Here is a 25,497-nt window from a genome sequence, read left to right as displayed (position 1 = left end):
CACTGCAAAGTACTATCAGATAATGAACCACCATGCAATACTATCTGGAAAGCGTCTGATTGGCAACAGTTTAAATTTTCAAGCATGATAATGATCCCAAACACACTGCCAGTGTAGTAAAAACATACCTGGAGAGTAGAAACACACAGTAGAACACTATCAGTGATGGACTGGCATTCCCAGAATACAGACTTGAACATTATTGAAGCAGTGTGGAATCATCTTTATAGAGAAGAGAACAAAAGGGAGCCAACATCCAAAGAAGAGCTTTGAATATCCTTCAAGAAGCCTGGAGACCTATTCCAGAAGACTACTTAAAGAAATTACAAGAAAGCCTGCCTAAAGGTGTTCAGGCTGTGTTACAGAATAAAGGTGGCCATAACAAATACTGAGCTTTGTGCCAACTCTTTTTTTTTGCCTTATGTACTGATTTTCCATATATTTCGGCACCCATTTCCCATTGTAGCATTAAGCCTCAAAACATTTGCACTTTTCCATCCATCCATTCTCTTCCTTTTATCCTTTTCAGGGTTGTGGGGGTGCTGGAGGCTATTCCAGCTGTCTTAGGGCGAGAGGCAGGGTACATCTAGTACAGGTCGTCAGTCTGTCACAGGGTTAACATATAGACACACACAACTATTCGCACTCACATTCACACGGGGCAATTTAGGGTTTTCAATTATACTAACTCCATGTCTTTGGACTGTGGGAGGAAACCAGAGTATCTGGAGAGAACCCACGCACGAAGAATGCACTATATTTGTCATGTATTGCATAGCATGTTAATAGATGTTTGTCTGCTTTTTATAAATATTCTTTTTGTGACTGTGGTGAAAAGCAGGTTCCTAAAGAAAGACAGCAGATTATGTCTTTTTGCTATACCATCCATCACGTGTTACCTGTATGGCGAGGGCCCGTGTTACGACTGCTCTGAGGTACTGCATTGGCTCCTCTGGTCCCTCCCATTTATTCTGCCATGTTAAAGGACACTGAGACAAGAGGAAACAAGCACAGAGAATAAAGGTCAATGCAAGCAATAATAAAAGCAAAAATCACAAAAATGAGTATAAGCAAAAGAGTGATGTAAACCATGTTTTTTAAAAAACAAAACAAACAAAAACAAAACAGGGGTACTCTGCAGGTTTACTCTGCCACTATGTGAACCTGCCTCTATGTCCTTCTCCTAACCATGCTGGCAGCCAAGCCACAGTTAATCTGCAGGAGGACTGCAGCAACATCAGCCCCTGTCGAGTTGCCTTGACACGATTCAAAATACAAATTTAACAATATGTGTAAGTCACTGAAGGGCACGCTGCGCCCAGCTACATCCTCACTGTGGTCCAGCTAAAATGCAATCTATATTTAAGTTTCTGTGATGTCACTGGTGACATCCTCAATTTCTGTCATGACATGCAAAAACAGTTACAGCTGGGTGATACTGAGATAAATCTCAGGCACTATTTTATATATTGTAAAAATACTGAATATATTTGTGACTTGTTACAATGCTAACTTAAACTTTACAAGTGAAAAATACTCTTGTGTTCATAAACAGTACTGTCTGTCTGTCTCCTGATGTAAGTAACTGTTGCAGATCCACAGACAGTCTTGTCTGTGCAGCAATATCTGTAATGTCTTAATTTGGAAGTCACAGACAAATGTAAAATGTTTGCAGGGTTGGGAAAGGAAAGCTTTCTCAAGAGAAGAATGTTAACTCCTGAACACGTTAGGCCGTGTATGTTACCGTTAAACAGAGATCAAAGATTTGACTCACACACACATGCACAAACATGCACAGCAGGAGGCTGAGAATTGAGAATTTGGTGGTATTTAGGCATGAAAGCCATAATGGAAATAAAAGAGACTTTGCATGTCTCTCAGCTGCAAGTCAACCATTCACTCACTCACTCTCCTGCTGCGGGGATGGGTGTGTGTATGTATGTGTGTGTGTTGCACTGAAGTGTCTTAGGAGGAAAAACGTGCTGGTTTAAGTTAAGTCACTGCCATTTGTGGGGTACAAATAAGTGTAAAATGCTGTTTTAATTATTATTTTTTAACAAGATAAGGGTGGCAGAAAACAGAGACACAAACCAAATGTATACAGGAGTGCAATCAATATACACCGATCAGACATAACATCATAACCACCTACCTAATATTGTATTGGCACCCCTTTTACTCAATTGAATCCTGGATGCTCAATTGATTGAAATCTGGGGAATTCAGAGGCCAAGTCTGCACCTCATACTTGTTGTTGTTGTGCTCTTCAAACCATTCCTGATCCATTTTTGCTTTGTGGCATGCCACATTATCCTGCTGAAAGAGGCCACAGCCATCAGGGATTACCTGATATGTTAATGAAAGTGTGTACAAGGTCTGCAACAATGCTTAGGTAGGTGGCAGGAGCCAAGATTTCCTACCAGAACATTGCCCAAAGCAGCAAACTGCCTCTGCTGGCTTTCCTTTTTTCTGCATCCTGGTGCCTCCTCCCCAAGCGAGCAGTGAACACACACCCGGGTCATGCACATGATATGCATCAGACCAGGCCAACTTCTTCCGTTTCTCCATGGTCTAGTTCTGATACTTATGTGCCATTGCTGGGGCTTTCAGCAGTGGATATGGGTCAGCATAAGCACCCCGACTGATATATCCCGCCCACTAACAGGTGCCATAATGAAGAGAAAATCTGTCTTAATCACGTCAGCTGTAAGTGGTCTTAATGTCATGCCTGATCGATGTACAGTGGGGCAAAAAAGTATTTAGTCAGCCACCGATTGTGCAAGTTCCCCCACTTAAAATGATGACAGAGGTCAGTAATTTGCACCAGAGGTACACTTCAACTGTGAGAGACAGAATGTGAAAAAAAAATCCATGAATTCACATGGTAGGATTTGTAAAGAATTTATTCGTAAATTAGGGTGGAAAATAAGTATTTGGTCACCTCAAACAAGGAAAATCTCTGGCTCTCACAGACCTGTAACGTCTTCTGTAAGAAGCTTTTCTGTCCCCCACTCGTTACCTGTATGAATGGCACCTGTTTGAACTCATCATCTGTATAAAAGACACCTGTCCACAGCCTCAAACAGTCAGACTCCAAACTCCGCCATGGCCAAGACCAAAGAGCTTTCGAAAGACACCAGGAAAAGTATTGTAGACCTGCACCAGACTGGGAAGAGTGAATCTACAATAGGCAAGCAGCTTGGTGTGAAAAAAATCAACTGTGGGAGCAATCATCAGAAAATGGAAGACATACAAGACCACTGATAATCTCCCTCGATCTGGGGCTCCACGCAAGATCTCATCCCGTGGGGTCAAAATGATCATGAGAACGGTGAGCAAAGATCCCAGAACCACACGGGGGGACCTGGTGAATGACCTGCAGAGAGCTGGGACCAAAGTAACAAAGGTCACCATCAGTAACACACTACAACGGCAGGGAATCAAATCCCGCAGTGCCAGACGTGTTCCGCTGCTGAAGCCAGTGCATGTCCAGGCCCGTCTGAAGTTTGCCAGAGAGCACATGGATGATACAGCAGAGGATTGGGAGAATGTCATGTGGTCAGATGAAACCAAAGTAGAACTTTTTGGTATAAACTCAACTCGTCATGTTTGGAGGAAGAAGAATACTGAGTTGCATCCCAAGAACACCATACCTACTGTGAAGCATGGGGGTGGAAACATCATGCTATGGGGCTGTTTTTCTGCCAAGGGGACAGGACGACTGATCCGTGTTAAGGACAGAATGAATGGGGCCATGTATCGTGAGATTTTGAGCCAAAACCTCCTTCCATCAGTGAGAACTTTGAAGATGAAACGAGGCTGGGTCTTCCAACATGACAATGATCCAAAACACACCGCCCGGGCAACAAAGGAGTGGCTCCGTAAGAAGCATTTGAAAGTCCTGGAGTGGCCTAGCCAGTCTCCAGACCTCAACCCCATAGAAAATCTGTGGCGGGAGTTGAAAGTCCGTGTTGCTCGGCGACAGCCCCAAAACATCACTGCTCTCGAGAAGATCTGCATGGAGGAATGGGCCAAAATACCAGCTACTGTGTGTGCAAACCTGGTAAAGACCTATAGTAAACGTTTGACCTCTGTTATTGCCAACAAAGGTTATGTTACAAAGTATTGAGTTGTATTTTTGTTATTGACCAAATACTTATTTTCCACCCTGATTTACGAATAAATTCTTTACAAATCCTACCATGTGGATTCATGGATATTTTTTTCACATTCTGTCTCTCACAGTTGAAGTGTACCTCTGGTGCAAATTACTGACCTCTGTCATCATTTTAAGTGGGGGAACTTGCACAATCGGTGGCTGACTAAATACTTTTTTGCCCCACTGTATGTGTTGATAATATGTTGAATAACTACTTTTTGGTTACAAACCCAAGCTACTATGATGATTATTAGTATTGGCCTGCGAATTACTACAAGTGGTACTGAAAATCTAACTGATACCAGAGATTACTTCACCTTTAAATCAAAAAGCCATTTCCTCATCGGTCACCATGTCCTGATAATCATGCTCTTTCTACCAAATGAAGGTAGGGGTAACACTTTTTCTGTCTTGCAGCACTGCTTATGACTCTCATACAACCCAAGCCCCCCATCAGAAAGTAGGTAGTTTGGGTTCTTTCCAATCATGTAATTATTTTTTTACTGCACAGCTGAGAGAAAGGGCAGCAGAGCTGATCCCCTCAGAACTGTGTCTGCTACACTTTTACATTATCACAACCATAAATGGAGCATTTTTCAAATGCATAAATCGCATCATCAGCTCATTCTAACCTTCTCTGATTTAAATGGGGTTAATTAGTAACAGTCGGTTATAATAGAAGCCCAAATGCAAAATGGCATTAATCCATGTGATCTGCTCATTGTATGCAACAGTATTTCCTGTAAAGACTCCAATCTAATTCATATTCTGTTTTGTTATAAAAGACACTAAATGCTCACTTAACTGTGTATCTGTTGTATGTAATTAGGATTTTTTCCAGTAATATTTAAAAAATTTAATGTGTAATACAAATTCAAGGCCTTACCTTAAGAAGCACCCGCTTTTATTTTACCAGTGCTATATCTGATCTCATATTTTAATTTTCTGCTTGTGTAAAAATGCTTCTGTTTGGTTCAATTTTCAGTGACATTTGTAGTAGTAGTAGTGCCCAGTCGCAACATAAGAACTTTAACAAAAAGAAAAGAAAAACAAACAAACAACCCCCCCCAAAACAGTGATTTTCTCAGCACCAAACCTGGCCACAGTGAGACAGAAAAACTCCTCAGTCAGGCACATGGAGGACAGCCAACTGCCTTGAACTTTTGGTGTGAGGGAAGAATATCATTGTCTGTTTAGTTTGCCCCCCTGGAAACCTTGGCTTTATATAGTCATAAATAACTGAAGCTGTACATACGTAATTACTTACTGCTTGGACAGTGATAAAGTTTCTTTAAAATACTGAGGTTTAAAATAATGTTAGAACCAAATATTATAGTCACGTACTGTAGCATTGCAGGGAGAATCGCATTTAGGCCAATTCACTCAGGGGCTTCTTGTCAGTGATGTAAAAATACTGCCAGCTAGGGTCACAGAAGTCATCAGGTGTTTGTTAAAAAATTTAGCTGCCAGTAAATTCGATGTATGCCGAGAATTTTGTGTTTCTGCAAAATGTGCAGCAGGAAACATAACAGCTGCTGCTGCTTTTTCTATGGTTCAACAACCTTTTTATACTCTAGGCAATATCTTTTTTGGCAAAACTCTGATTTAATTGTCAAGCAATGCTCCCTCTCTGGGAGAAGCTTCACATCAGAGAGCTTCAAACAATATTGTGGGTCAAAATTAATGATCTTTTTTTAATATAAAAAAAGAAAAAAAGCTATGATAAAAAGTTATGACACTGAAAAAATTCTCCTGATCTATACAGCTAACAAAATGCATTTCTGTCTTTAACAAAAAGGTAAAACACAGTATCTTGATTATGCATATTACAGAAATTAAATCTTTAGACAGGCCATAAAGGAAAAGGCTCAGAATAGGCTGAACAGAACTCTTATAAAACTTGTATAAAAACTGTGATTGCATCTGTTTCATATACAGCACTGAGGAGTTACATAGGTCAGTTAAAATGGACGACAAGGTATGATCTTTTAGGAAAACAATGTAAATAATGTTAAAGGTTAAACACTTAAAAGTGGAAATCAGACTTTAAAAAAAAAGTTTTTATTTAGACCATAGTGTGCTAAAAGCTGATGGACAGTGTTTTGGGGGTTTTTGTGATACCGAATTATAATTGAGATATAAATTAGATGTATATTAGAGATATAATTATAAATTATAAAACAAATGGCTTTGTTTTATTTTATACATTTGTACAGTTCCCATTGATAACTGACTTAATTGTAATTACATATATTTTTAAACCACTAACATATTTTATTATTTTGAAATTCGGAATAGATTTTAAATATCAGAACATGATAAAAAGTCCAGTCTTTAGTAGGTCTTATAAGGTACACATAACCTGAGATGAACTACAAAGCATTACACATTACACAGTGACATTTATTAAAACAAACAAACTACCCAAAATGTAGAAGACGTGTGGAAAACGAAGTAGACCCTTCTTGTTTCAATAGCAATTAAGAGGGTCAGTACCAGCAAGGTGGTAATAAACCAATGCATAGTGGTCATCAGCAAGTACGAACACTAGGGATGGGTACCGGTGTCCGGTGCCATGATGGCACCAGTTCTGACATAAACGGTAGTAACCAGACCGAAAAGCAGCGCACATTTCGGTGCTTTATTTCGGTGCTTTTTTTTCCTGAGCTGTGATACACTTCTAGCCAATCATTTTACGTTTCCGAGGATAGTAGGCGGGCCCAGGTACGTACGTTCTTTTAGAGCAGAGCTACAGATTAAAAATGTCCAAGGCGAAGCGGTCAAAAGTCTGGTTGTACTTCACAGCAAAATATGCAAACTCAGCAGCCTGCAACAAGTGCTTTAAGCTGATACTGTGATACTGTCAAAGGAGGTAACACCTCAAATCCGATGAAACACCTGGCGACGCATAGCGTTTTTTTTAAAAGCCCAGAAATGCACCGTATGATAGCTTGCTGCGAGACCTCACACCGAGCACATCTACTGCGGGTGGGTTGCCTGTTATGCAACATCTCCCAAAAACACGAAGAGGAGAGTCCTGGCCCCTAGCCCTGCCAGTGTAGCAGAAATGATGCAGCAGCAGCCGTTCTTCTCTGCGTGAGTAGCTTAATGTTGTTCGTGTGTAATTTACGTTGAGTAGGCTAACCATGTTATTAAATTAATGCATGTAAGGTGAACTAGCAAACATCATCATAGCTACATGCGGCTGTCTTCTTGTTTGATGGCAGATACTCCCTTCACCCTGGCCAAAAAGGCTAAAATGACCAAAGAAAAAGTGGAAAACAGTTAAACATGAGAGGTTTTGAACAAAGTTTGTGTTTTTTCCATTGTTTAAGCACTGCTTCCAGCCAAGAGTGATACTGTATATGCCCCATAGCTGCAGAAAAGGCTAACATTGTTATCTTTTTACAAAAAACAGCTGAACATGAGAGGTTTTTGGACCAATTTTGTGTTCTCCATTCTTTAAGCACCGGTTTGAGCACTGTTTGAGCACCGGCACCGTTTCAAAAGTACCGGTTTGGCACCGGTATCGGATAAAACCTAAACGATACCCATCCCTAACGAACACCTCTATAAAAGCAAAGGTTGTGGCAGTTTGCTGGTCTGGAGCATGTTAAAAGAAGCTTTTGTTGTTGCCCATCAATCTAGGAAGAGTTATAAGGCAATTCAAAAGATTTTAAAGTCTATTTATTGATAAAGATTATTCACAAGTGGAAAACATTCAAAATTGCTGCCAATCTTCCCATCAGTGAACATCTCAGCAACTTCCCCCAAAAATCACACCGTGCAATGCTCAGAGAAACTGCAAAAGGGTTGGATCATAGATTCTATAGGTTTCAGAATATTATCTGTTGTTCTTTGAATAAATGAGACCAAAGTCGAGATGTTTGGCCATAATTTTGTTTGGAGAAAATCATACACAGTATATCGGCACAAACACTAACTGTCAAGAATGGTGACAGAAGGGCGATAATTTTGGCTTGTTCTGAAGCCACAGGACCTGTGCATATTGAAGTCATTGAGTTGACAGTCAAATCCTTTGTATTGTTGTATTGCTGTTGTTTATCTGAAGTTGCATTTTCCTAATTTGCCTGGTAAGAACCACATGATTTTTTATTATGTCCTGATAATATAAAAACCTTAGAATAGACAGAGGGTGCACTTTACTTTTACCATAACTGCATATTAAAAGAAAAAGCTAGCAAGATAGAGAAAATGTAAGGAAATCAAAGATTGGAAAATGTGACAGATAAAGACTGGAGCTGGTCGAGAGGGCAACGGAGATACGACTAAAAAAACCTGCTGATTAATACAAAAAGAGAGAGAAGGCAAGCAGCGAAACAGGAATTATGCCCAAGGCTTCTCTCTGGAGATTACACACAGAAGGAGTGAAAGGTTGGATGTGTCTCTTCTTCTCTACCTCATAATATCCCCTTTGTCCCCAACTCAGCCTGAAGACATACAAGGATACATATTGTGTTTGCTACATGTCTACATGTCAGCTCTGTATACTGTGTATGGGCCTGTCCCTGTGGCCTTCATTTCACCACAGAATAAAAAGAATTGCAGTCCCCCTCTAAAACAATATGGTAAAAAGAAAGCTTTACTTTACATTGTCACTGTCACTGAAGACAGAGCTAACTGTGTATTTTATGGTAAGAGTTAGAAACCTTCAGCAGCATTGTAGAAAGATTTAAGATAAATGTGAGTTAAAAGATGCATTGCATACAGCATTTGGGACTCTGTGTGCATTTGTAATACTATCAGGGTAAGGCCTTCCATTTTATTTTCAATTGTATTCCACATTTATTGCACTAAGCCCCATTTAATAAATCATCATGAGAAACATTAAAAAAACTCTAGATAACACATGTACTCAAAAGCATAAAATAGCACATAGAGTGTTAGGGTTGAGTTTCTCTGTCTTTTGCCTGTCTTACCTCTTGATTTAGTAGGGCAGTGGCCAGTTTCTGGACTTCTGGAGTTAACAGTTGAGTCCCTCGGATGACCTTGCTCAGTGCGGCCAGAGACTGGTGTATACTCTGTGATGACACTTACAGTTTACATACAGTACATACTGTGCAAAAAAATACAATCATTAAAGTCATCAAACTCATTAAAGATATATGCTGTACACTCAAGCCCCAAAATACCATGACATTCATTCACATGATCCTGACCACAACTGTATGTTTCATAATGAGGCAAATGGCTATTGGATGCAGGTAGTGATCAAGCCTGCTTCCACTGATTGCCTTGGTTCATTTAACCCCCCCAACAAACAGATAACTGTAAGTGTCTAGAAATGAATAAAACTATTCCATGAGATAAGTAACATACTTAAACAATCAATGAAGGGAAATTAGCTTATGCATCTCCATGGCTTTTAATCTTAATCAGTTTTTTCAGAAGAAACAAAGCAAGCTTTATTTACATACAAGTCTCAGTCTTTTACTCCATGTTGAATTAAACACGGTGGGTACCACTACCTAACCCCCCCCCCAAAAAAAAAAAAAAAAGTATTCGGATACTGTAATTATGTGGTAGCCCATTTTGAATGTAGCTATCATTTCTAATGTTTTTACCCACCTGGACCAAGCGGATGGCATTGAACTGTTCCAGAGAAATGAATGAAAGGACTGGTGATTTCTGACTCTCTGTAGGTGGGTCCACCTTCTGGTGGATTAGTGTAGAGCCCTGATAGATGAGAGACATGAGAGAAACTATGAGAGAGCTATAGCTATTTGAGTCTACTTGTTCCAATACAGAAATGATCACTGTACATCAATGTGAAGTTGTTCAACGTGATCACCTTCATCCTATGAAAAAAATATTTCTTTCTGACGAGTGCTCTCTTTCAAGATTACAATGCTCTCATCTGTAGTTAACTGTATATAAATTGCACTGACGTGAAATGACAGTGCTCTGTACCACAATCATCGAAACAGAATGAGGGGATGGTTCCACCCAGTAGAGTTCATAAGACTTTCTGAGGGGCTTTTAATGTGTTCTAGTTCAGTGTATGGAACTTAATGTTGATTTCTCATTTCATTTGCAACATGTATTGTCTACATAATACTCAGAGTAAGATGTATGTTCACTTTAGGAACTCCTGCTACATTAGCATGCTATCTTTCCCCCCTTATACAGTACAATGGTAAAATATTATCTATGGATTTCCATATGGATCATTGTATATATGCATATACTAAATTCCTACAGTAACATCATATTACTAAACAGAATTTATTTTCTTGCTCCACACAGTGCAAACACAGGGGTGGAGGTTGAGCACTTGTTTACATTAGATAAACACTTTGTGTTCTGTATACAAAGTATACCATACAGTATACAAATAGGTTACAAAAAATATACAAATAAAAAATAGAAAAGCTTGGATTTTGTTGTAATCTATTAGAACCATCACACTCTATACCTGGATTCTATTTCGCTTTCCTTGCAACAACTCAGTTAGAGAAAGAGGCAAAAAAAGAGAGGAAGAGAAGGATAGCAGGACCAAGGGATGAAGACAGACAATGAAGAAAAAAGCTGGTTGGACGGGATTCAGATTGACTAGAGCTAAGCTATTGTTTCCATTTAAAAATGTAACTAAAAAGCCAAATAAACAGTCTCTGCTGTATCATGCTCTGCCCATGTCTTTCCAGACTACATAATGATTTGCCAAAAATAAATGTGTCTGTACATTTCCACACACACACACCTCTCACATATTTTCCACAAACCATAAAGGTTTGCACACACAACCAATGCACACGTGCAAGTACGTGCATTTAAATGGCACACTGGGAAGTTCAGATCCACTGAGGGTCAAACAACAAGGTTGGTTGATGACAAAGGGATAGTTAATTGAAAGCAGCCAGAGGTTGATTGTGATCTATGGAAAGCTTGCTGGTGACATAATGGCAACAATTAACACAGTTAACCATTTTCCTTTCAGTAAGTACAAAACAACTCCATCTACAAGAGACTGAAAGAGCAAGAAGAGAGACAGAAAGAGAGGAGACATAAGTGTAAATGAGAGAGGAGACAGTAAGCATGTGTGCTTGACAGCATGAGAGGCAGAGAGAGGAGACTGATACACGGTGACTAAATTGTTAAAGGTGGAGGCAGATGTCCTTTTAATTTGAAAACGTGCCAGTCTCCAAGCAACTGCACACAGCAGTACTTCTTGGCCAAGCAAGCCACTGTGTGTGACAGCCTTTGACAGCACTAGTAATATCCGATTACTTCCCACAACTTTTAATTAGGTGTCACGACCCTTGTTGTCTGTTGGTTTTGTTAAGTCCCTTTGTGTTCCTAGTTTTTCCATTACCCCCCTGCCTTCTGTATTCCCTGTCCCCTGTCTTCATGTTTAATGTTAGTCTTCATGCTTCAGTTATTTTAATTGTCTTTGTGGTAATGCTGTTTTACTTGGAAGGTTAGTTGTCTCACCGTGGCTTTACTTCCTGCTTTTGGGTCTTTCCCTCTGCTGTGACCCTCATGTTGACCTGTTTTGATTGTATTCAAATGTGAACAGTCTGCCCTGTCTGTGCATATAGCCTTGCCTCTCCCCTTCTCCATTTACTTCCTGTATATCTACGTATTGTTCTTTTTTGTTGCCAACTGGACTGTGTGTTTCTCCAATTTTTGATCATTCAATAGTTTTCCTTTTTTTATTTAATTTGCCTCAGAGTCATGCACTTTGGACCTCCACCCATTTCTGATATTACAACTAGTTGTTGTTGATGTGCAGTGACAGTAGAAATGCTGCAGTATTAGTACGGTTTGACTTTTTAAAGTTAACTAAATCAAGGCAAATGAAGTCCTTTAAAAGCTACAGATGCAGCTTTCCAATTTGGTTTGCAGGAAAAGGGCAACAAAAAGTAATGGGTCAATAAAAAGTCAATATGAAATGGTAAAGACAGCTAACCTGGTTGAGTTTCTTCCATAAGTTCAGGATAGGTGACAGTCCATTTGACCAGAGCTCCCTGTCAAACTTTGAACCTGTTGCGACTGAGCGACTCAGGATGCGCAGTTGAGAAATTACCTGTAAACAATTAAAACACAAAGAGTCAGTGGTATGCTGCATGTGCTCCTGTAAGAATAAACGGCCTATTTTTTTAAAACACCACCCATATAATTTGAAGTAGGCACATGAATTTTGACTCCCATATGTAAAACCCAAAACACTGTTTCAGGCCCTGTAATGTTGAAAAAAAGAAGAAGAAAAGAGAACCATAAACACGCCTCCTTACATACCTAATCAGCCAAGCTTAGCTTCAGGATTAGAATCTTGGACAGTACTTTTATCTAGACTCAGTGTGTCTGTGTGTGTGTTTTGTGATAGTGCAAGTTTCCACTTATGTCTGCGTTACAAGTAAAGCAGCTTGTCTGATAAATGACTTTCATTTGGTCCAGGAGAACTCTTTACTAACATTTGTTTTATCTTCTCTGCTCAGGAGGAAAACGGTATATATGTGCATTTGCACACATGTCTGTTCGAGTACATCAAAGAGGGAGATGAAGGTAGGATTAAAAAAATCCTAATCTAAAATTGAATTGACAGCAATATGAAGGAGGTTGATATCAAATATAAGGTGATTCAAATAGTAATTTAAATATATTAAGATAACCAAGATTTTAATAAGCTGAAATTTCTGCCATAATTGTCTGGGGATAAAAAGTTACTGGACATTACACAACTTCATGCAGTCAATTTACTCAGTTTTTCACATTATTTCAGTATAACAGTATTCTAGTTTAGGGTTGTTAATAAGTCAAGCTGATTGATAAATTGAGCATAACAGAGTGAAAATCACAGATGCCACAGAAGGCACAGATGTCATTATATCTAAATATATAATCAGAAATGAACAGAAGCAGTATACGAGAGAGCTTCTATGTGTATATGCAAGATTTGGAGAAATAAATCTCTCTGCATTTAATGTCTTTTTTTTCTGTTATTGTAGTTGTAATGGCACAATGATACATTTTCACATGCTAGTTTTATCCAAAGTGCTTATCTTTGACATTGTGCATAAAAACTATGAATGCAGGAAATCATACCTCATGCCTTTTGTAAAGACATTTCAAACCCGTGTCAGGTAATTGGTAAGATTAGACATTTATATTTAATGGTTTCCACAAAATCTGCAGACTTTTCCCCAGGACCTCTTTAGTGTATGTGGTTAACAGCAGAACTCAAATACAGTGAGAGTAAAGAAGGGACACATTTTGGGGAAAAGGGAGAGAAAAAGAGAGAAGATGAAAGTGACAGTGACAAATGACACCAGGATGGGAGACTATGACATATGGGGGAGATAGGTAGAGAAAGAGACACAGTAACAGACTCACATAAGTGGTCTTGTGGGAGTCGTATGAATTAAACTAGGTTGGTGGTTCCAGTGATCAGGAGACCACGCTATGAGTGAATTTAATTGTATTAAAACCCACATGGGGATTGTCCTTACAATCTGTAAAGGTTGCGTGTGGTTGAACTGAGGATAATTACAATCAGAAGACACAAAAAAAGGAGCAGCAGCTACTTTCAGCTGTTCACTTATTCACAAGGTTTCGCCACAGTGGGAAGTTCCACATGTTTGATTTGACAGTTGTTGTTTTTTTTCTTTTAAATGCTGGATGTCCTTACTCATCCGAGTCCAGAAGGATTTGGGTCATCTCCTGGAATGAATGGATCTTTTGCTTGTAAACTCCGACAGTGTGGAATCACTTAAAATCACAAGATATGCAAAGTGTAAAAATCTTCTGAGAAATCAGTATCTGTATCAGTAGAGATCTTCAATGCAAACCACCAGCGACCACAGAATTACGCTATCGGTCAAAGCAATTATGAGGAGAACTTTGGTGCAGCAAATCTCTCCTAGTGACAGCCAGCAACCAGTCGCCAACTGGTCAGGGAATAGACATTTGTCCCTAATGCAATGTTGACCATCTCCGGACCTGTGTGACTGAGACTCTACCTGATGTAAATGTGGCCAATCTCACATTGAAGGTCATCATCTCAGACACTGACCTAAAATCTTCAGTATTTTCAGTGGACTCTAAGGGGCACAAGATAAGATCATCTGAATGTTCTCCTTCAGACTCCTCAGGACGATACAGTAGATCTTTACACTGACAGTCTCATCCTGGGGGTCAACTGAATGCTGCCTTTGAGCTTGGAAACTGCAAAATCTTCAACAGAAAACCGCTTGGTCACAGTCAGTGACGATCCTTCACATGAAATTTGGGTCAGTTTTAACAAGAAGATGATGCTAGCTCTAAGTTTGATGTCAGTGGTAAAATCACAGAGGGCATAAAGCAGGAAGTGGCAGTAGCAATCTAAAAATAGCTGAAAGCTCTCTGGATATGTCCCAGAACATGATCTTGAATGTAGGATGAGCAAGATTTTAAAAAGATCATACCTTGTACAAACAGAAAAACGCAGCAAAACGAGCTCATTGTAATGTCATCGCAATGTCACGTATTCCATTTTCATTTCATTCTTGCTTTGGTTCTATCAGCATGTTTCTTACGAAAACAATGATTTGGTTCTTTAAAATAAATGAACCCTTATATGTGCTCATGTTTTGGTTACTCATCCAATTTACACTAAAGCATCTTTATTTTCAAAAATGAATTCTTAACAACGATACCAGGCTTGAATGGAAAACAATGGAAAAACATATACATGTTCTTTTCTGCACAAACGACAATGATAACAAACATGCTATTGTAAAAAAAAAAAAACTCTTTCTCTAGTGCATGCAACAAGCAAGGTTTAATTGTGGTGTGTGTGTCACATTTATACTATTTCATCTTTCCTTTAGGGTTAAAAAGATCTTGGATTTTGCTTCCTCTTATAGATTTTGTAGCATCTGGCCAAAGTCCAGGCCAGTTCCTCAAAGACAACTGGCTCTTATGCAGCTTCCTTCACATGTATTATAGGTCAACCTTTCTACCATTTCGACATTTGCACAATATCACAAGTGGCAGAATCAAATCAAAACATATTTTTCTGCTTCACAGAAAATCTGTAAAAGAATAAAAATCAATAAGTCTCAGCCTGAAAAAAATAATTACCTGAATGTGTAAAGTAAACACCAAAGACAGGTTCTATCCAAACACTACACACAGATTCATATATTACATAGACTATATAGTTTGTATTATTAGATGTGAATATTGGAAAATTCAAATGATATGTTCACAGTCAGTGAACAATGCAGCCATGCAACCTTCAGTCTATATCCTGCTTCTGTCTTTTAAGATTTTCATCTCCCTCAAACTCACACTAACACACACACACACTGAAATAAAACATATTGTGTGTTTATGTGAGACTGTGTTACACTGTATTACATCAGAATCTGCAGTGACCATAAACCATTAAACACATTCACACATACACACCAGGGTTTTCCATCCTCTATAAAGGAAGAAAGTACTTGGCAGATTCAACTTACTATGCAGATTTTGCTCAAAGCTCCATAGGCTGAAAAACACCAACATCCATTTTAATCAGCTACAATCATCTATACAAACTGTCAGACTCAATATCTGTGAAGTAGTGGTAAATGTATTTACGGCTGAAATGTTATTAGAAACCCTCAAGTTGCTTCGGTTTATTGTCGTAAATGAACAAAACAGATTGAGTGCAGCTTTTGCAGAGTTTGCTTATATAGCTCAACGCAAGAGCTAACACAGATACACATCAATCTTATCTGATGCAAAATATATAAAATATTGCCATACACTTGTTCGGATGATAAACGTCAACTTTCTGATGTTATCAAATGTTCCTTAAAATGATAACTACATGCAAAAATCATCATATTGTGAAAAATGTTATTTTGAGATTTGCATGAGACATGATATTGAAATGAATGAAATTATGGTTTACAAAATTAGGAAAAAAATATTATCAATGTTATTATTTATGCAATTAGTTTATGTAAGAAAAATATTTTATTAATTATAAGTCATATTAATATGGTATCAAAACTAAACAGATGGTTCACAGTTGATTTTATCACTGCCATACCACCAACAAACGCATACATTCTTTAAACTGAATTATAAAGTATCATAAATACAAGTTTCAACTTTATAATATCCAGGGTTCATTTATTTTAATGTTTAATAAATACTGTGTAATGAATGTATAAACAGTTTTATAAATGTCAGCTGCAACTTCTAATGACATCCTGATAGTGTTTACAAACTAACTATTAACCAAATATTAAACATTTTTAATTGTCAATGACTTGTTGCCTTGACGAGAACAAAAGTTTTTGTATTTACTGTCAATGTGAAAGTTAGCGCCGTAGTACATTGAGTCTCAAATACCCAGATCCCTCGTCTCCTAGGCCAAAAGCAGACTATGCTTGATAAGTTTTAAATGAGACATCTACGTAATTCTACATGCAACAAACTTTCAACATCCATCCATCCATTCGCTTCCGCTTATCCTTTTCAGGGTCGCGGGGGGTGCTGGAGCCTATCCCAGCTGTCATAGGGCGAGAGGCGGGGTACACCCTGGACAGTTCGCCAGTCTGTCGCAGGGCCAACACATAGGGACAGACAACCATTTGCACTCACATTCACTCGCACATTCAAACCTAGTGGCAATTTGGATTATCCAATTAACCTATCCCCACAAACTTTCAACAACCATAGCTAAATGAGTACTTACAGCTTGCAGGTAGTTACATTACATGAGAGTACGGTATGTGCTTAAGTGTACTGGGCATTTTTTATGAGCATGCGGTACTTTTGAGTCTTTTCTGGAGAATATTCTCATTCGTTGTCATTGTTTTGGAATGTTGCAATAATAATAAACATACATGTGAATAAAGCGAGCATATTTGTCCACCCGAATACTGGTAAAATTCTGTTAAAATACATGTAGAATAGATTAAAACATCTGCTATAATTCACCAGGGCGAACGGGCAATCATATGATTCATGGTGATAAAATATTTAAATCAACTAAAAACCCTAGCCAGTGGGCAAAGGCGGTATTTGTCATTGGATGATTGGAAAACAGACATGAAACAAACGCCCAACAGTTAGCAGTAAGAGAAGGGGTATCTTTAACCAGACTGCCCTGAACTCTATTTTTCCAAACTGTGTTACACCTTCTGCTCAGCTTCTCTGTGGAGAAGGATATATGCTGCAGCAGAATAAAGACCCTAACCTCAAAGCTTTGCACCTTCTGCTTGAAGATCAAAGAGGAGGACTGACTTCAATGATTGTGACTTTTTGACAGTCACCTGACCTCAACTGTACATCTATGGCGGCACTTGAAAAAGTGGAAAAAGCCAAGTATTCCTGACATCACAAGGAGCTCTTTGGAACACTGTCAAATCACGCTGAGATAACATGGCTTATCATGTGGAGTCTACGCCAGCACTGCCAGGATTGCTGCTCCATCCCTCCAGTGGAGTTCCACTGACTTATGGGATCAGTGCCAAGGCGCACTGAAGCTGCTCTAGTGACACATGTTGACCCAACACCTCGCTAAGACAATTTGAGTTGATTTTCTTTTCATTTTTCATCTGTATACATGCAAGACTGATGTGAGCTGCAGGCGATATGAGCACATGTGCTTGTGTGAATAGGCAGACTGCTGTGTGTGGGTGCACCTGGGAGCTGACGATTCTCTGGGAGGATCTCGCTATGTTGGCAGGCAGACCAAAGAATGCTGGCCTGTCATCCTCTGGGAGATTCTCTATTACTCTGCGGTAGTCCTGGGAAGACACGCAGACCCATACAGGTCACACATTGACACACCCATATAAAGAGAGAGAAAATGAAAGCATTCTGCCAATTTATATCATGGCTTTAAGACAAAATACATTTTTCCATTTCTAAGCAACGATATCAAATTGAAAAGTAAAATCTTGTGGCATGCTTGTTAGATTTCTGTGTGGGTGTATGGGATTAATAATGCAATACTGAGCTCATTAGGGTGTGTTGTTTGTAACAGTTTGATGCAGGTTTTTTAAACAACAAATATTTGCCTTGAATAGGGCTTTAAAAGCCTAAATTACTAAACTGATCTCCCTCATCACTCACTGCTAAATGCTAAATTCTAGCAATAGACTGTCAATTCAAATGATAGATTTCTATATTGATTGTTTTTTTAAACAAATGACCTCTCAGTGATTCTGTGGAATGAACTAACTTCTGGAAAAGAAAATATAAACAGAAAGCAGAGCAGCAGAAAAACAGAACCACATAACCACTTACTTGAGAGTTATTGCTGACATTTATTTGTAGTGGCTACTTTATAAACCAAGCGAAAATGAAGCTAACACCAGACAGAAGTTAAACACAAACCCCAACTAGTGAATCTAATCAACCGTTTTTGCTTCTTTGTCACTGGACGTGGGCTCATGAAGATGTAAACAAACTATATAAACTTTCACCTTAAGCTTAAAGATGCATATATTTCTAATGCACGTATATATCTTAATAAAAAGTATATGTACAACTAGGTGTTACATGATGAGTGTTCCCAAAAACCTACCAATATGGCACAAGAGTTTGGGAGGCTTATCTGAGGTGGAAAGAATCCTCCTCTGCTTTTTCTCTGTCCAGCAGAGTGGGAGGATGAAAGGAGACGTGCGGAAAAGAACTGCTCAAGGTAGGAGCGCAAGATGCGGAGGTCAGACGGGTTGTCAATACGTCCCCCATAGATAGCATTCTCCAACAGACCATGGACAAACTCCCACTGAAATTGTTTACCACCTTAGAGATATCGAGACATATAAATACACAAATAAAAAGCAGGGTCCACACAGAAGGTAAATAACACAGAGATGCGAATGCTGAATTGCCCAGGGTATGCTCTTTCATAATTGGTCGTCAAAGAAACACTGTCATAAAAGGCAATCAAAGAAACAAGAGATTATCATGTGCAGACAAAAATGCAGAGCTTTCTGCTGAATTTACACATTTCATCAGCGTCCTACCTTCAAAAAGCCTGTCGATAATCTCAAAGCCAGCACGAAGGTCTGACAAGGAAAACTCATAGAACTTTGTCCAGCCCTGCAGATAAATCAGAGATAAGCGTACAAGTCAGTACAGAAATGACAAATGAAAAGTGACAAAAAACCTCTGGACTTTATTTAGATCCAAAACTCCATCGAAATTTAAAATCCAGATGGAACTGAAAGTACAAAGTTTAATAAGTCGATAAAACACACATTTTCACAGCACTGACCATTTCTGTAAAAACAAAAACAAACGAAAAAACATTTTTATTTTTTTAATTTGATTACATCACTTCACTTAATCACCTGTTGTAAACTGCCCACTGTAGGTGGATGAGGTGAGAGGTGGAGGAAAACTGTGTGGGCATCTTTCAGTGATTAAGTGTATGTTGTTTGTCCAGCAATTGTGTGCCTGAATGTGCGTTCAAAGACTTTTGTGGGACACGTTTCGCAGGGCCTAATAAATTCGCTTACAGTATAAGTGTCAACATTCACAAGTTTGTAGGCTTTTGTATTAAGAAAATGCTGCTTATTGAGCCACTGTTTAATTTAATGTATGGGTTATATTTGTGCTTACTGACTGTAAGCACTTCAGATGGTGTGCTATAAAATCAGTAATTTACCAGACATAGCTAACCAGTCAGCTTGTTGTCCTTTGGCCAAATGTTAATCATTCATACACACACACACACACACACACACACACACACACACACACACACACACACACACACACACAGACGCAACTTTACAGATTCCCTTTCATTAGGAATATACACAACCTTGGAAATAGAAGCCTGTCCGCTTTGCTTCATTTTAATTCTACTGCCTTTGTCTTTTTAAAAGAAATATTTTTTGCAGTGGCATGTAAAGAGGATGAAAACAAGAGAATAAATGAGATGGGGAAGAAGAACAGTAGATGAAGCAAGAAGAAAATGAGTGATGGTGGAGTGGACAAGAGGCGCTGCGACTGTTTCAGTAATTAGGTGATCATGTTCTTGGATGAGAAACAACATTACCATCTCAAATGAAAACACTTACCAGAGATTCAGTGACTGAGCAAGAAAGAGAATGAGAGAGATAAAAACAGCAAAAGAGAGACAAGAAAACTGCAGACAGGCTACAACAAATATCGGGGGCCGGAAAGGAAAATGGATTTTAAATAAAGGGGAATGCTGGCAGACGAGGTATTCTATGATTGGTCCTAAATTTGAGAAATGCATCAAGTACCATATACTGACACATAAATGACATCTTAAATTTGTTGAAGTCTCTTTTTATCTTTATATTTCATTAGAATGTACTCAGATTGCTTAATGTCAAACAAACCAGCACTTCTAAAGTTAAGAAGCTTTTTTTTTTTTAGTTGATTGGTTCATAAGGACACACGAGGAAACAAGGAAAGGTAAGAATCAGCCAAGACTGATTTCCAGTGAATCTCGTTTCGTTAGGATTTGAAAGGAACAAGCATAATAATACACACCTTCGGTTTTTTCTTTTATAATGTTGTACTCAGCTGTACACGTCAAAAGGGTACAAAAGTCACAATGCTGCATTAAGAAAAGAGCAAGAACATGCTTACTTTCTCTCCCCCGCACACCTGAAGCTGTGTGAGGTAGCAGTGAATGTCAGACTGTCACTTTACGAAAGCTATTTTTATGGGTTATTTCTGCATTCATGCAGACATTTTAAACCTTCAACTCTGATTTAATACATGAAATATAAAAACAAGAATTAAATACATTTTTGGAGTTGTTGATTAAAAAATTGTTATTGGTGTTTTTACACACGTTTTAAAGCTGTTTTGGGATTTTGGCATTTTAAAATTCTAATATCTAAAAAAACTCCTTGAGCTAGGTCCTTCAAATATTTTAGGGTACGTGATTGTATGAATATGGACTCTCAGGAGTGTCTCAGGTTAACATATAAAGATGGATGCTTTAAGTCTACAGAATATTTCCATATCCAGTCTCTGACAGCAGATTTGAAGGCCTGTGGAAACCTGATTGTTGTGGGTAGGCTGGGTGGGCAGATTTTTTATTTTTTTTTACTTACAGCTTCTCATAGACAAGGTGCACAACATTAAAAAAACACAGTCAACATCAGGTAAATTATTTAACAGATATTAAAGCTTGATTATGAGATAAAACATTCTTCCATCCATCTTCAGTGTGACATTCCCAGAATGTTTTTACAAAATGCAAGTTTCTATTAATATTACATCCAAAATTTGGCATGGCATTCTCTCTCATTTTCCTATTTTTGGCCTGAGGCTCTGAAATTTTGTATAATTATCATTAATAAGTGTATCGTTCCTTAAGATGTTTTCAGTCAAATCAGAGATCGTCATTTGGAGGGATTTGATGAAGTGATATGGAATGACCTCAATACATCAATGCCCGAAACTGAGAAAATAAACAGCCAGATTTTATCTATAGAAATGGTGATTACAGAAATTAAACAATAAAATACTGATAAATACCTCTAAGCACTTGCTTTTAAATAACATATCAGATGCCTTTATTCTCATGCCATGGTCATTTTTAACCTAAAAATCTCAAGTTTGGGCATTTGTGCTTTCCAGCCTTTATCTGGATTTCTTTTGGGAGCCTGGATGACCATTTCCAAGAGCACCTCAAAGGACTCAAATCCAGCACGTGTTCCTACTTCAATACTGCTTAAATGCTTTTATATACGTTACACATTCTGAACTCGCATGGACTAAAAAAGCTCTACTTCCACTACGTGCCATGAGTCAAGACAGAGTTGAGACAATTTAATTTCCTTTCGACTGGCCACCAACATCAAAAGTATTCCATACTTCACTGTCTTTTATATTAGAAATAGCACACACATTGCTCTATAAGCAGTATGCATGACAAGCATCAGGTGCCTCACCAGTGTGGGGTTTATTGACCAAACTCAGTGTGTTGGCCAGCAGACTGGGTTACTACAAAGGCTTATATTGGCTGGATGTAAACATTTACACATGCATGGGTACATGCACACAGCCATGCACACACCCACACACACAGAGAGACTCAGTTTGTGTGTTTGCCTAACAGAGCTGTCATGCTTTTTTCTGTTTATTTCTTTTTTTTTGTAGGTTTTTATTTCACATTAATTTCAGGTTTACAATTTTTAAATGTTCATTCATGTTCAAACCTACATATTCAGCAGGGAATCAGGTAGTTATTTCTCCCACTGTATACTCTTCAATACTACAAACCCACTGAACATGCATTTTGGAATCTAATGTAAAATCCTTGTCCCACAGATGGCATCTCTGTATGTTTTACAATTGATTTCAAGATTTTACTGATTTATTGTGCCCAAGAACTACACAGCAATGATGCTGATTCAATATAAGCTGGTTTGGAGCCTTGGACCCTCAGGTGGGTACCTTCTGGCTGTCCCAAAGTCAAGGATTTAATCTAAAAGTGACCCTTCATCTTTGGAACCACCTGCCTGCAGAGATAAAGCTTGCAGAGTCAGTGACTTGCTTTAAATCCCTTCTTGAAAAACATTTCTACATAAAAATGTGTTCAAAGATTATTTTTATTGCTATGTTGCATTTCTTTTTTCTCTTTTATAATTTGTAATTGATCTGTTCATGTTTTTTATTATTGCTTTAATAGGTATTAATTATATTAACATATTTCGTATTTCTTGTTGTTTGAAGTCTGTCTTAAATTAACCATCATTTCATGCCTTCCTTGAATACTGGGCTTAATCTTAAACCACTATTTGAAAAAGGTATTTTCCAGATACTGATAGGTCTGGGAATGAATTTTGGTCATCCTAAATTTTAGAAACTCATAGCAGCAACCTTTCACCACCCCTCTAATGTGACATCCTTTATCAATCGTTAATCCGGCTACAGGCCCATCTATCAGGTTAATTATATTTTATATAGTTTAGAACCATGTTGACTATTCACAACAAATATTTTTAATTGTCCAGTGTCTGAGTAGGTTCTCAGTCATCCAGGTAATGGTAGTCCTTAAAAGCTTGAAAAAAAGAAGGTAACTCAACTTCTTCAAGTTTGTTTAGATGTTTCAGTTCTCATTCAGTTCTGAACAGAAGAGCCTCTTTAAAGTTGTTTAATCATTTTGTACGCCTTGATTAAATGGGTTAGACACCCTCTCTCATCAGAGGGACAAATCATTTTCAAATGATTTGGAATTTGAAAATGTGCTGTGTGCGTAGTAACAATGACAAGGTTGGAGTACTCACTCACATGACGATTAAGCACTAAGAACTATGATTATGTTAAGTATTTTACCTGTGGGATGTAGTTTCGTCTCTCTTGACAGACGGCATGGAACCAACCCAGACAGAAAAGAGACTGGGCTCTGGCCAGAATACCTCCTGCACACAATCAGTCACGACGTCACAACACAGAAGCTGTGATTCTGGTTCACATGACAAGCTGCTAAAGCTAATAGGCAGTGATATCACAAACAGTGATTATACTAGTGCAAGAACACGTACTTATATTATAATCAAAGAAAGTGAACTGTCATTTTACAAGACAGATTATTTATAATATAAGCATCAGGTCTACTTGTCAGCTATCTCAAAAGGCTGACACATGATGAGTTCAGAGATGTATATTCTACTCTGACGTATCAATTTCAGAGACGAGAGACAACCTTTACTGATCTGCTCTGGAGTCCAGGACTCATATGTCCTCAGCAAATTCTTCTTTAATCCAGGAGGATCCTGGAATTGTGAAAGAAAGATGTTGGAGGAGGAAAAGTGAAAGTGTGAAAGGTGTTAATCCTGCACATTATTCACATGTAAATTCAAAGCTAAAATTGCAAACATAAAAAAACATCCTAAGCTCCAAACACATAAATATTTTGAACAAATGCATTCATACACAAAATACTTATGACCGTAGCAAAAATCTGGCAAAGTATGACAACTGCGAGACACTGAAAAAAAATCATAGCAGGAAGGCTGAAAATCCTTTCTGCACTTATTAACTGTAAGGTAAGTTATTTGTAGCCCATCAACTGACTTATTAAAAAAAGGAAGAGCTAAATTAAATATAAAAATAATTCTTTAGTTCGACAGTGTTGAACATATAATTAACCACAGGAAGGACTGGAACAGAAGCTTCTTGACACAGAGTACTTTGGTACTCTTGCAAGAACAGATTAGACTATACACAGAACTACTACATGTGCACATAACTACTGAATATAAATTATATAAATGTTTTGGTATAATTTAGCTGAAGCATCTGCCACATGATCCAACACATATTGTTCCTCTAAACAGTTCTCTGAACATTTCATTCCTCTGCCAACAATATGGCCCATTTGAGTTAAAACCAATCAGTATACATCGACTTTGTTCAAACATAAACAGCTTAGCTGAAGATCTTGTACACCATCTGGGGGGTTTCACAATGCACACTGCCAGTAAGGCGTACACAGAATTTGCCAAAGTTGATCAATGTACTGGATAAGTTGCCAAATCAGTAGATTAGATATATTTGTTTAGGTGTAGCACAAATCAACCAGTTAACCCATTTAAATAAATATTACATACATATATCAGTTTATAGCTTCAGATATTAATGTTAACACTTATCCTGGAGCCGAGACATTTTGTATTGCAGTAAGCCAGACTGTGTTATAATGTGTATAAACACATGTAAACTAACAGATTTTTCCAAGTGTTTGTGAAGAAAAAGAAAAGATGAAAACAGGGAAACAGACAGGAAGTTCATGCAGCATGCTTGGCTGCTGAAGCAGCTAACCCCATGAGCACAACTCGAATCAGAAACACACAGAGCACTAAAGCAGCGTCACTAACACACAAACTGCAGGCTTCTGTATCTCCTGGCGTATTATATGGAGTAGGGGAGATACAGATAGATAAATTCTGTTTCCAAGGATGATTTGAGATACTGTATAAAAAGTGGTAATAAGTATAAGGATATGTAAGCATGTGTACAGAATGCCTGCAAAAATGTGTTGGAACAGCTCTAATTTGTGCAGTGGGTTAAAACACCAAACTTATGGTATTGGATGTGTATTTGTGTGCGTGTGTGTATACCTCATAAGTGATCTTAAGGCTGGACTGCAGCAGAATGGGGGGAAATCTGGGGTGAACTTCTGCTGTCAGCCAAAGACGGAAGCCTGCTTTGGGCCGTAGCACATTTAGCTCCTATAGAGGAAAAAGAGTGTGCACATTAAATAGATTAATATATATACCAATAAATCAATGCTGAAATCTGAGTTTTATGACATGCATCCAGCACCACTGCTTCCCAACCCACATATCTGTGCAAATCTTAAATATTTCAAACTATAAACCTTACTC

At 38.3% G+C, this 25,497-nt stretch overlaps 1 protein-coding gene across 1 annotated transcript in view; it reads right to left on the bottom strand.

Annotated features, from left to right (window-relative positions):
- dync2h1 (dynein cytoplasmic 2 heavy chain 1) overlaps window positions 1-25,497 on the bottom strand; it is a 125,218-nt gene that overhangs the window by 9,606 nt on the left and 90,115 nt on the right. Inside the window, exons 84-93 of the mRNA XM_085370035.1 lie at window positions 25,231-25,341; window positions 23,814-23,883; window positions 23,444-23,529; window positions 19,138-19,213; window positions 18,693-18,913; window positions 17,806-17,910; window positions 12,090-12,206; window positions 9,749-9,856; window positions 9,100-9,201; window positions 900-989 (exon numbers count right to left, since the gene is read on the bottom strand). Of these exons, the coding sequence (XP_085226161.1) occupies window positions 900-989; window positions 9,100-9,201; window positions 9,749-9,856; window positions 12,090-12,206; window positions 17,806-17,910; window positions 18,693-18,913; window positions 19,138-19,213; window positions 23,444-23,529; window positions 23,814-23,883; window positions 25,231-25,341 (1,086 nt within the window). The remainder of the gene's footprint in view (window positions 1-899; window positions 990-9,099; window positions 9,202-9,748; window positions 9,857-12,089; window positions 12,207-17,805; window positions 17,911-18,692; window positions 18,914-19,137; window positions 19,214-23,443; window positions 23,530-23,813; window positions 23,884-25,230; window positions 25,342-25,497) is intronic.

Source organism: Diplotaxodon limnothrissa, linkage group LG14 (assembly GCF_057381915.1).
Source record: "Diplotaxodon limnothrissa isolate DT_005_m linkage group LG14, D_limnothrissa_male_GT1.1, whole genome shotgun sequence".
NCBI classification, from domain to species: Eukaryota; Metazoa; Chordata; class Actinopteri; order Cichliformes; family Cichlidae; genus Diplotaxodon; species Diplotaxodon limnothrissa.
This window is presented reverse-complemented; position numbering and strand designations above follow the sequence as displayed.